Raw genomic sequence first — 13,939 nt, forward strand, 5'->3', positions numbered from 1 at the left:
TAGGAGCCCTGCTGAAGTGTAAAAGTACCTACAAACATCTGGGGGGACCTTCAAACCACTTTTTAACAGTGATTTAACTGGTTTAAAAAAAAAAAAAAAATTGATCCCGGACAACCCCTTTAATTTGAAACAAAATGTTGCAATCTTAGGGCTCTTTTACACAAGCGGATACCGTGTGGGTAATCCGCTGCGGGAAAGAGCCAAGCCCCGTCCCAGACAGCAGAGACACGGAGTATTAACATGATTTTATGCTCTGTGCCTCTTTGTGATCTTTTTACTACAAAATCACAGTGAGATAAAGTTGTCACTGTGATTTTGTAGCAAAAAGGTCACAGAGAGGCACAGAGCATTTAATCATGTTAATGCTCCGTGTCTCTGCTGTCCGGAGCGGGGTTTGGCTCTCTTTCATGCAGCGGATTACCCGCACGGGATCCGCTTGTGTGAAAGAGCCCTTACTCTTTACATTCCTGCAATTTAAATTAAAGGGGTGGTGTATTAAAGGGAACCTGTCACCGGGATTTTGTGTACAGAGCTGAGGACATAGGTTGCTAGATGGCCGCTAGCCCAGCCCCCATAGCTCTGTGTGCTTTTATTGTGTAAAAAAAACGATTTGATACATATGCAAATTAGCCTGAGATGAGTCCTGTCCCTGACTCATCTCACGTACAGGACTCATCTCAGGTTCATTTACATATGTATCAAATCGGTTTTTTTTTACACGATAAAAGCACACAGAGCTATGGGGACTGGGTATTGCGGATGTGCTAGCGGCCATCTAGCAACCCATGTCCTCAGCTCTATACACAAAATCCCAGTGAAAGGTTCCCTTTAAGTGTTTAAAATTGGTTGCAAATTATGGAAACACAGAATCAAAGAAAACTTCCCCTAATGAAAATATTGTTTTTGGCCAATAGTTTTCATCAGTATTTGTAAGCCAGGAAGGGGTCCACAACACACAAATGGCACAAATCTTTCTATGATAATTTTTCTGTATGGGTTCCGCTCCTGGTTTGGGCTCAGGCTAGTTGTACACTAGAGTTTAGGATCTGGCAGGCTTCTCCGGCAGGGAACAGCCTACCGAATCTCTCTGCAATCCCCATTAACTATAATGGAGAACGGTGGAGATCTGGCTGCAAGTCGGCAAATATGCAGAGAATCGTTCAGATTCTAAAAACTAGTCTGCAACTAGCCTTACAAATATTAATGAAAATACTGACCTTGTTAAAGTGGCCTTTCCATAAACACTTAGGTCGCCTTTGGTGAACCTAAACTAATGTGTTTTGAAATTGGATAAAAATTAATTTCTTGCTATACATCTCTGTCTTCCTGAGTAGGAGTGATGCTGTCATAAAGAACGGGAGCCACAAAAATATCAATCTGTAAAGGAACCAATTCTAATGGTAAAACTAATTAAACCGTGGAATTCCTAGTTATGCAACTGCCCAAATGTATTAGTGTAGGTTAACTGTTTGGGTCATCATAAACATCTTTCCCTGAGGCCTGCACCAAGGAAGAGGTGCCAGGTCAGGTGGCATGGAGTGGAGAGCCTTGCTGGATTTTGTAATGATAACCACCAGAGCAGGTAACAGTCCTTTTTACATGGGGCAGTTTCAGTCCTGAACGATATACCGTAGTTGTGAACCACAATATTTGATGCCACGCGAGAGATTTGACCACCCAGAGAACAAGCTTTTAACAGCATATTTACACAATCATTGGGCCCATTAAAAGGGCCCTAAATCTGGAGACGTTTAGGGCAGAAGGTTGTCTGAGGACTCTGACCAAATGTTAGTTTATGAATTTTGCTTCTTTAAGGCTAGGGCTACACGGCGACATGTGTCGTGCTACAATAAGTTGCGCAACAAAAAGGGTACAACTGCACCAATATCACGCAACGTTTTTTGTAATGATAGTCAATGGTGTCGACATGACGCAACAGTCACACAAAAATCCAACTTCAATGCAACACCATAGACTATCATTACAATAAATGTCAGTGTGTAGCCCTAGCCTAAATCTTTATCTCTTCTCTTCATCTACCTCATTCTACATCCACTTGTACCTTCATGCATAGCAAGGATAAGACTGAGTGGTGGTCCCATCAGAAACAGTAAAGCACCGTCAAGCATAGATGAAGCAATTTAAACAAGAGTTACGCAACTCACAGCTTACAAAGGCCGACATCAATCCTATCATTTCTTACTTATCCGGGTCTAGTTACCAGGCTTAGCATCTCTGTTTTAATCAGCCCTAAAAATATCACTCTTAGCCCTCCCTATGACCAGTCAAGTCAACACTTATAGATCACAGCATCTACAATAACCCCTGGATAAGGTTGTGCCATTGTGAAATGAATGCCAGTGGCATTTCAAGAATTTGATAGATGCTCCACTGTATGATGTTTCACATGGGTATTTTGCCCTAAAAGTATTGCTTCTAGAGGAGAATTTGGCACCTCACTAAAGCATAGAGCGACAGCACACAAAGCTCCAAAATGAATGAAGTGACAGGTCGAGCATGTCCCATAGAGATGAATGGAGCGGAATTGCACATGCCTGACCTCCCACTCCATTAATTTAGGGGGTATGGGGCTCCCATTCTCGTGATTGGAAAGGGTCCCATCAAATAGTTGTCCCCTCAGGGACTTTCTGCTATGCTTCTCCTTTCACTGGCGCCTTTCCCCCTTCCTCACTGGGTCTAGCTTCAATTAGCTGAAGGTCCCGTCCCACAAGGCCATAAACACACTTCTTTGCTACCACGCCTCATCACTCAGTAGCAGGTAATGCCCCTTCCTTTTTAACCAGACACTAAACCCATGAGGGCAACGATATGTCACAGCACAGGAGCATCCTCACGCTGGTCACTGAAGTCAGCAGCACCCTGTCCCCCTGTCATATTGAGACTCTTATATTGCCCATTTCTCTACCCCAGTGAACTGCGGGCTACTGCCAATCCCTGACTCTGCCAAACCAGTGGCCATCCCACATCATGGTTAACAATACAACATTGGCATTAGTGGGACTTCCCATCTTCCACCACCACCTTACACACATGCAGCCCATTTTTAGCATAGTCATTTCTAGCATGCTACTAGACTATGTTCATGATCTTCATCTATAAAAGAAAGCATCAAGCTGGCACAGATCCATCCTCCAACAGATCCAAGTAGTCACCAGTGGACCTCATTGTCCTTGAGGCCTAGTTCACACCTGATCAGTGATTTCCATTATTGTGAGTGGAACCTACATACAGATAAGGCTTTGTTCACATCACCGTTCAGTCTTTCCGTTCTCCTGCTCCGTTTAGGAGTAGGAGAACGGAAAGGATGGAGAAGGCACATAACTGAGCCCTAGGACCCCATAGACCCCTTAGGACCCCATAGACTATAATGGGGTCCGTTATGCTTCCGCTCAGAAGATGATGCATGCACAACTTTTGTCTCCGCTCCAAAATCATCTTCTAAGAGGAAACATAACGGACCCCATTATAGTCTATGGGGTCCTTAGGCTCCGTTTGGCTCAGTTATGTACCTTCTCCGTCCTTTCCATTCTCCTGCTCCTAAATGGAGCAGGAGAACGGAAAGACTGAACGAATATATGAACGAAGCCTAAGATATAATGGAAAAATTTGCACCTGTTCTGCTTTTTTGACCTGCAACCGGTTTTGGCTCACAATCACTGATCACAAATGTGTGAACTAGGTTTAAGGAGGTTTGTTGGGTTTTTGACAAGAGCCTAAAATTATCAATCATTGGTACTCTGGTTCTTCCACTTTATGGAAGAGACTTCTGAAGTCTACAATAATATGTCCGCCCTTGCGTTATGCCAAGCTGAAAATCTGTGTCAATGGAAGCATTAGGTGTAAGCAATGTTGGCTGATCACCTCTCATCTAGTCATCCAGAGTAGAGTGAAATCACTTCAGATTTGTACATGTCTCAAAATGAAACAAAAGCAATGTAAGAAATTGAACTGAATCTGTTATGTGATTAAATAGCTTCTCCTAAATAGAGGATCAGGCCCCTTTTAAAACTGCGTTTTTTAGTGAAAGGGATTTCTTCACTCTCATTCACAGGATGAAGGCTCTTTTGCCCTCTGTTTATCCGGTATACAACAGAGTGCTCATTTTTCATTTTTGCTGAATGGAATAGTGCCGCAGACTGTGCCATTCTATCCTATGAAAAAATACATATTTGTTAAATGTTTATTATAGTAGTCTAGGGGTAATAGGTGCCACTATATGGCATCCTTCACAGCATCCCTTTAAAGGGGCTGTTCTGGATTTTTATATTGATAGCCTATCCTCATGATAGGTCATCAATATCTGACCGGGAGTCGAAATCCCCATGGATAAGCTGTCTGAAGAGGTTGCACGGCTCATCTGAGAGCCGCGGTACTTCCTAGGCCAGTGATGTCACATTTATCAGTCACATGGCTAAGGCACAGCTGAGTCCCAATCAACTGAATGAGCCTGATCTGCAATACCAAGCACAGCTATTATACAATGTATGGTCCTTTGCATAGTATACTGGAGAGTATACTCACGGAAGCATTGTGGCCTTACAGCTGTTCGTCGGGTAGGATAGCCATCAACATCAAAATCCCGGACAACCCCTTTAACTGTTAAGTCATGAGCTGTTCAACAGCTTTTCATAACTTACAGTTATGTGCAAAATATTAGCAGTCTAACATTACTGTGTGTGTTTAATTACTGTTTTTGGGTGTAGCCGAGTAATGGGCAACCAACTTTGGCTTTAAAATGGCAAACTATACTAAAATAAATACTACCATCCATTTAGATCATAGAATAACAAGAATGGCAAAGAAGATCTTCATTCAGAAGACACCTACATGAAGCCAAACTATCTGTAAGAAACCCTCGTAAAGTACCATTGCTGAGAAAAAGACGTGTTGAAAAGGTTTCAGTTTGCCAAAGAACACATTGACTGGCCTAAAGAGAAGTGGCAACAACATTCTATGGACAGATGAGAGCAAGATTGTTCTTAATAGGTCTAAAGGCCTCAGACAATTTGTGAGATGACCCATAAACACTGAATTCAAGCCACAGTACACTGTGAAGACTGTAAAACATAGAGGTGCAAGCATAATGGTTTGGGGATGTTTCTCATACTCTGTCAGGCCCATTTATCGCATACCAGGCACCATGGACCAGTTTGAATATATCAAAATACTGGAAGAGGGCATCTTGCCTTATGCTGAAGAAGAAACGCCCTTAAAATTGATGTTTCAGCAGGACACTGACCCCACACACACCAGGAAGCGGGCAACATCCTGGTTCCAGACCAACAAGACTGATGTTATGAAGTGGCCAGCCCAATCCCCAGACCTCAATCCGATTGAGAATTTGTGGAGCCACATCAAAAATGCTGTTTTTGCTGCCAAACCCAAGAATGAAGAACTGTGGAATGTAGTTCAGTCAGCTTGGGCTGGAATATCTGTTCGCAGGTGTCAGATATTAGTTGACTCTATACCACACACATATAAAGCAGTTATCAGAAATAAAGGTTCTACAACTAAATATTAGAAAAGCTAAATCTGTAAACAATTTTCTCTTTATAGTGGAGATATTTCAGTTTGTAACTGAAAAGGCAAACACTGCTGTTTGTTTTTTTTAACACCCTATTATTCCTTTGTCTTCATTTTTGTATAAAAATTCATATTTTGTTCATGTTTTCATTTGGAATAGAATGTGCAATGCTCCCAGTGTCTTTGTGTATATGGAAATAAATGCTATTATGAGGAATTAGCTGATATTGCTATTATTTTGCACATAACTGGTATATGTTAAACAGATGCCATAATAGTCTATGGGTGATGCATGCATTAAACAGATGCCCAACAGTGGCATCCATCACCCATAGTCTACCATGGCATCCTGTTTAATGGATATGTTATGAAAAGCTATTGAGTGGCTCATGAAGTACAGTATCCATGGAACATATTCCATTATAGGCATTCGTCACAGCCGTATTTTTACGGAGCTTTTCCCGGCGTATATATTGCTAACGGAATTCAATAACACAGCGTGAAAAGAGCTTTGTAAATTCTTTGCTTTACTGTTTTTGTAATGATTTTATGTCTTGTCATACTCATAACTTCTTTTAAATTTCATATGGCTGTCTTTATGTTCACTATATGCCATTACTTGGTGATCGACGGAGGACTGACAACTGGGACCCTCACCAACTGGAGTAAAGTAGCCATGGAGCTCTGTGCAGCATCAAGGCTCCTTCTGAATTTGTCCTTGTACAGATCCATAGCCATCTAGGTGCGGTGCAGGTACCTCAGCTCAGCCCTGTCTACTTGAATATAGAGTTCTCTGCACAACACCAGGATGGGCGCAGTACTGTTGAGAGAAAATTAGATTGTCATTGGTGATTAGATTGAGATTGGTGGAGATCCAACTGCAGGGACCCCCATGATCAGTAATTCATAGCATAATTTAGCGATAAGATTATTTTCTACAGATGGAATACCACTTTCATTGTGTAACTGCTATCTGAGTTCCCCTAGTGCACTGCTCTCTGATAACAGGAAAACCAGTAGAATTAGGATGTTTAAATTTAGATGTGAATGGAGAAGAAAATATTGGGAATCATTGTTGCCCATAGCAGCCAATCAGAGCTCAACTTTAATTTGCTAAGCTGCTCTGCAAAAATGCAAGCTGCAATGTGATTGGGTGTTATGGACAACAATGCCAGCTTTTCTCTTAGAAACCTGCCTCGTAACTTAGAAAGAGCGTACCATAAGTCGAATCAAATAGTTACAAATATGATCAAAAATTGATGTAAATTCCAAATATGGAAGGTTGTCCAAAAGAAGAGTTTTTCTTTTTAGGGTTTGCTTACCCTTTAGATATTGATGACCTATCCTCCAGATAAGTTGTCAATATTAGATTGGTAGGTAGGGGTCCAACAAACAGCACCCCACCAATCAGCTATTGGCAACCAGCGGTGGCAGATGCAATGTGGACAGAGCCAGAAACAAAATGCAAAATGTGAGAGGAGCTGCAATACGCTGGCAAGGCCACTACACGGTGAGCCAGGCCTTCTGTTTCCAATGTTTCCAGCTCAGGCAACTGCCACAAACAGTGGGGTAGGGGAGACATTTTTGATTGGTGGGGTCTAATCACTGGATGCCCACTGGTCAGTAGAACTGGGAACCCTTTACCCCCCAGCCGCATGACGGCAGCAGGGAGGAATATGAAAGGAGTATTGGTCAAACATGTGCTGCTGATGCATTCAAAGTCTGCAGGAGTGCAGAAACAACCAAGCGGATCCATCCAGTGGATAGTTGATAAATGTTTTATACTAATGTAGCATCTGTAATTATACTGTACACTCTTATTACTATGAGGGCACCTTTTGTTGCAGTGTGCTCTGCAGTAACAGGCGAGTGCCAACTGGTACCAGTACCAATGTTTAGGGAAAAATAGCAACCCTTGCACCTTTTAACACCAGACTGATTCCTTGCATTGGTACTGTTACTACAGTCTGCTCATCTCATAGTACTGATGCCATGGTTTTGGCTAGGCCAACATCTGCATGGGCTTTACATGTTCTTTATAAATTTATACTCGTCTGAATGCTCCAGTTTTCTTGAACACTTCAAAATCAAACTAATAGGAAAATTGGCTTCCTATAACATTGGCGTAACATGACATCCATGTATTAAGTGTACTTAGGATAAAATATAAATCTTATATCTTCATGTAAGGTCTGAGACACATAAGCTACAAAACAGGTATTGATATTTTTCTATGGAACATGTCATATACCTGTTTGTGACACACAACATGAGTTACTGACCTCATAAAAAACAATCACTTTGTTATGCAGTCTGTGTGCTAACCTTCTATGTATCAATAAAGTTTTGGAAATTCCATTATTCATGACCCAGCCATGATGCATTATTTGTACTACCCAAGTGCAATTCCAACTGTTGCTCCTTGGCATCTCCAACAGATGCACCATAAGTTATATTTATATATATCTATATAACAGTAATACCCAACCATAATAACTTACCTGCTGCATCACTCAGTCTAGGTGCAGTAAGTAATTGGTCCAGAATCCTGCCCAATAAGGCCTCTGGAGTATCCGGGGCAAGAAGTGGTCCAGGAGGAGTAAGAGACCATCCAACAGACCCTGGTGGTGGAGTCAGAGGTTCTGAAGGTGACAGTTCATCAGATGAGAAAGAAAGTGGTGAGCGTAGTCCATCAGGAAGCTCCAGGCAGTCATGAGAAGGTTGTGGAGCTCCAGATGGGTCTTCTTCAACTTTTTCCCCACTAGAGGAATCTCCTGGTGTATCCCTCAGAAATGAGGGCAAAATTTTGGACACACTTTGCCTACGGTGTAGATGTCTGGGACCTGACAGATGGGAGCTCTGCTTCTTTAAAAATTTCTCCAAAGGCTTCATGGTTTGAGGGTACAAATGGATGAAAATGGAAAGAAAGGGGGCAAAGCCCCCCCAAACATATAAGGCACTAGTAGACAGAAGGTTTATCGGGCACCACGAAACAAAATACAAATGTGCTTAAAACACTCAAACAAAAATAGTTTCTTTTTATCAAAATGATGAGGTAGCTCAAAAACAAGGTCCTGGATGTGGGAAAAATGTCCACTCAATTAACGTACATTTAATGAGTATCCTAATTAGAAAATGAAAGACTATTATCAAAACATAACAAGATTATTAAAAAAATATGCAGAAAAATCTAAAGTGGGTGGGATGATATAGAACTGAGATGTAGATATCCTCCAAAAACAGAGCAAGGTCAGGGACCAGCAATGGTCAATGCATGGTCCACATACGGAATTGTACCAGACATCTAAGAGCCACTAATATAAAGTGAGTGCAATGATATGGATGACAAATAAAATAGGAATGTGATGCGGTGCAAGTGTTAGCCCCCGGAGGGTTGTAAGCAGGAGATTGGTGCCCTCTCTATCTTACCCAATGCCCATGTCTGCAGTCAGCAGGTGCCAGACGCTCTCCGCACTGGAAGATAGACAGCACCTGTCTCTGCTGCTGTCTCTGCACTGCTCTCCAGCTGTCTCAGCTTGCAGGTTCCATGCAGAAGGTTCTCTGTAGTCTCAGCAACGATAATGCCCAGTCTTTCACCTGGCAGCTCTTCCACAGCCTTGTGCCCAGTGCCCCTCTCTTCTTTCTCACACTGTCTCCCCTCTTTCCTTGCCCCCTCCTCCTTTGTTCCCCCTCTGCTTTTCTTTGCTTCTTCCCTGGCTTCCCAGAGGAGGGAGGGTGAGAGAAGCAGAAGGAGGGGGTATTAGGGGGGGGGATGCTTAATTAAAAGCTGTGATCCTGACAGCACAGAAGCCTTGTGTGTGAGGAGGCATGTGCTTTGTGATGTGTAATTTTCAATGTTAGATCCCCCCCCTCCCTGCTTATTCTATGTGTAGTGAGTGTGTAATGTGGGGGAGGCGTGTGCTGCACCCTAGCTTATGAGGAGGGTCTCCCAGTACAGGGAAGGAGGGTCCCACTATGATGAGAGGTCCCTGGATGTGTGGGGGAGGCAGGGACAGTCACTGCGTGCATGCGTATGTCCCTCCCCTCCCTGCTGCCCTCATCTCTCCCCTCCCTCAATATTTACCTGTCTCTCTGCTTCCTCAACGTGCTCAGCACTTCACACACTGCACCCTCCCTCTGTATCACCAACCTCACACCTCTTACAATGCACAACCTCCTCTATAGTAACAGAGGTACCCCCAAATATAGTTGTACCCCTTCTACCCTGACTTCCTACCTCATAAAATGCACCATTTACCGGTACTCAATTGAATCCCCAAATGCACCCACTGCTGTAGAGACTGAGGTGACTCTACACTACATGCATAGCAATACTAAGGTTTCCTCAACCTCATAAAATGTAGCCTCCTCCTCCAGAGACAGGGGTTTCCTCCTTACCTCATATATACTACACCTGCCCCCCAGTGGTCCCTGCCACCACTTTACCCCTGATTCAGAATATAACTTACCACCTGTCTGCACCCACACACCCCCTTCTTACTATATATATTTCATTTCATGCAAATTCCCCAAACTTCATGATGTTATTCTAGATAAAACCATTCATTGCTGCCTATAGCTTTACTCCAGTCTCCAAGTCCCTAAGCCTGATGCCCCCGTCCCAGTTTTCATTTCTTTAGGCTACCCCCCTCTACACTGTCTTTACCACCGGTCACCTCGATACATCGCTGTGATCCTGGCTTCCTTCTTCCCTGAAATGACAGCCTCCCCTCCCCCTATCCTAAGTCCAGGTACAGGGTGTGAGTCACCCTGTATGTGCAGTACGCCTAGCTGCCACCTCATGCTCTGTATACTGTGCATTTGGAAGAACAGGAGGAGATACAGGGGTGGCTATATGGAGTTAATGGAGCTATAGGGAGAGGTTATATAGAGTAATAGGAGGAGATATAAGGGGAGGATATATGGAGTAATAGGAGGAGATATGAGGAGAGGTTATATGGAGTAATAGGAGAAGATATAAGGGGAGGATATATGGAGTAATAGGAGGAGATATAGGGAGAGGTTATATGGAGTAATAGGAGGAGATATAGGGAGAGGTTATATGGGGTAATAGGAAATATAGGGGGAGGTTATATGGAGTAATAGGAGGAGATATAGGGAGAGGTTATGTGGAGTAATAGGAGGAGATATAGGGAAAACATGTGGATTAATAGGAGGAGACATAAGGAGAGGTTATAGGGCGCAATAGGAGGAGATAAAGGGAGATGTTACATGGAGTAAGAGGAGGAGATATAGGGAGAGGTTATATGGAGTAATAGGAGGAGATCTAGGAAGAGGTTATGTGGAGTAATAGGAGGAGCTATAGGGAAAACATGTGGAGTAATAGGAGGAGACATAAGGAGAGGTTATAGGGCGAAATAGGAGGAGATAAAGGGAGATGTTACATGGAGTAAGAGGAGGAGATATAGGGAGAGGTTATATGGAGTAATAGGAGGAGATCTAGGGAGAGGTTATGTGGAGTAATAGGAGGAGCTATAGGGAAAACATGTGGAGTAATAGGAGGAGACATAAGGAGAGGTTATAGGGAGTAATAGGAGGAGATAAAGGGAGATGTTACATGGAGTAATTGGAGCAGATACAGGGAGAGGCTATATAGAGTAATAGGAGGAGATCTAGGGAGAGGTTATATGGAGTAATAGGAAATATAGGGGGAGGTTATATGGAGTAATAGGAGGAGATATAGAGATAGACTATATGGGGTAATAGGAAAAGATGGAGGGGAGGATATATGGAGAAATAGGAGAAGATATAGGGAGAAAATATGTGGAGTAATAGGAAGAGATATAGGGAGAGATTATATGGAGTATTAGGACAAAATATAGCAAGAGGTTATATGGAGTAATAGGAAGAGATATAAAGAGATCATATATGGAATATTAGGAGGGGATATAGGGAAAGGTTACATGGAGTAATAGGAATAGATATAGGGAGAAGTTATGTGGAGTAATAGGAGGAGATATAGAGAGAAGTTATATGGATATAAGGATAGGTTATATGGAGTAATAGGGGGAGATATAAGGATAGGCTATATGGAGTAATAGGAATAGATCTAGGGAGACGTTATGTGGAGTAACCGGAGGAGATATAAGGAGAAGTTATGTGGAATAATAGGAGGTGATATAAGGATAGGTTATATGGAGTAAAAGAAGGAGATATAGAGAGAGGCTATATGGAATAATAGGAGGAGATATGGGGGGGAGGTTATATGGAGTAATAGGAGGATATATAGTAGGGATCGACCGATTATCGGTTTGGCCGATATTCAGGATTTTGAACGTTATCGGTATCGGCATCTATTTTGCCGATATACCGATAACGTATGGGGAACACAGAACGCGCTGCTCTCAGCGCGTTCTGTGTTCCCTCCGCAGCACAGGGGAGAAGGAAGCAGTGTCTCCTCCCCCTGTGCTGCTGCCGCTGCCGCCAATGAGGGGATAGAACATAAGAGGAGGGGAGGGGCTGTGGCCGCTGCGCCACCAATGAAGATAAGCCTTTTATTCATTCATATACAGGAGGCGGGAGCTGGCTGCAGAATCACATAGCCGGCTCCCGACCTCTATGAGCAATAGCTGCGGTCCGCGGTAGTTAACTCCTCAGGTGCCGCGGATCGCAGCTACCGCTGATAGAGGTCGGGAGCCGGCTATGTGATTCTGCAGCCAGCTCCCGCCTCCTGTATATGAGTGATGGATAGACTTATCTTCATTGGTGGCGCAGTGCGCCCCCCCAAGCCCCCCAGTATTAATCATTGGTGGCGCAGTGCGCCCCCCACCCCCATCCCAATCCCGGCCAATAGTAAAAACATTGGTGGCGCAGTGCGCCCCCCACCCAGTATTAATCATTGGTGGCAGTGGCCACAGGATCCCCTCTCCCCTGCTCCTCCGATCGGAGCCCCAGCTGTGTAAGCCTGGGGCTCCGATCGGTTACCATGGCAGCCAGGACGCTATTGAAGCCCTGGCTGCCATGTTCAGCTCCATGCTGCTGTGTGCACTATGCACAGAGCAGCAGGGACAGTGTGAGATCCTATTCACCCTGATAGAGATCTATCAGGGTGAATAGGACAAAGGTTCTAGTCCCTAAGGGGGTTAAAAGTTAGTAAAAAAAAAACACAAAAATATTAAGTATAAATGAAAAAGATTTATAAAAAAAAAATACACATTAACAATAAACAAAAAAATACACATTAACAATAAACATATTAATTTTCAGCAAATTTGTGTAGGAATTTTTTTTTTTTCTCAAAAATGAAAATTCCCAGAATATCGGTATAAATTATCGGCTATAGGCCTGAAAGTTCACAAATTATCGGTATCGGTATCGGCCCTAAAAAATCAATATCGGTCGATCCCTAATATATAGTATATATCTATTTTCACTGGCACAACACGGATGTTGAATCCATTTTTCACTGAAGACTAATAGGAAACAATCTGGAAATGAATTTACAGCTGAGCAGCATCCGTGGCTTATGGATGACACACGGACCAAACATGGATCCTTCACGGACATCTTTTATGGTGGTTATACAGAGTAAAGACTTAGGCCTGTTTTAAACAGGGGCATTACCGTTACTCCTGTAGGCTCAGCTCTCTCTGCAACTGCCACGCTCTCTGCACTTTGACAGGGCCTGTCAGTGTAAGGCCTCTTGCACGCGAATGTTGTACATCCGTTTCGTGCATTGGGGACTGCAATTTGCGGTTCTATTTTTTAGCGGTGCAGAGGTAAGGACAGAAACACTGTTCCGATCCGTGCTTCCATTCAGCATCTCCGTAAATGGGCCTCGGGCACACAACGTTTGTGTGCAAGAGGCCTAAATGTGATCACGCCTGGCCCTGACTTCTAAAATCCAGTGCTGCTTCGTGCACTTCAGTATCCGACAAGGGCGCAGTACAGGAAAAAGGCTCACTGTACAGAAGAGAACTGCCGGCGGCGGCGAGCCTCTTTCATGCTCTCCATTTTGTGCTACTGGACATAGACTAGTACCTTCTGTGAATAATATACCTATGAATATATCCTCATGTATAGTTCTCATTCAGGCACAACTACTCACTATTAGCCCTATTACTATTCTGTAAGGGTCATGTACACACACACACACACACACACAGGGGGAAGGATAGTGACTACTGCGCTCCACCCTCACCCCTGGCCCTGCCTACTTGCCTCGCAAGTCCCGATGACAGGGGACAACTGGACGGCAGTCCCTAGCTTAGAATACGTGCTGGGAGGACAGACAAGACAAATAACTGATAGTGAATGGACCAGGTCAATACCAAGAGAGCAACGCAGTACAAAAGGAGTAAGCAGAGAATAGTCAGGAGAAGCCGGGGTTAAATACCAGGAGAGTAATGAAGTACAACAGGAGTCCACAAAGAAT

General features: G+C 43.5%; 1 protein-coding gene across 1 annotated transcript in view; it reads right to left on the reverse strand.

Annotated features, from left to right (window-relative positions):
* RAPGEFL1 (Rap guanine nucleotide exchange factor like 1) overlaps positions 1–10,282 on the reverse strand; it is an 81,750-nt gene extending 71,468 nt beyond the window's left edge. Inside the window, exon 1 of the mRNA XM_040434581.1 lies at positions 8,046–10,282. Coding sequence (XP_040290515.1) covers positions 8,046–8,436 — 391 coding nt within the window. The 5' untranslated portion in view covers positions 8,437–10,282. The remainder of the gene's footprint in view (positions 1–8,045) is intronic.
* Between the last annotated feature and the right edge of the window lie 3,657 nt (positions 10,283–13,939).

Source organism: Bufo bufo, chromosome 6 (assembly GCF_905171765.1).
Source record: "Bufo bufo chromosome 6, aBufBuf1.1, whole genome shotgun sequence".
In the NCBI taxonomy this organism is placed as follows: Eukaryota; Metazoa; Chordata; class Amphibia; order Anura; family Bufonidae; genus Bufo; species Bufo bufo.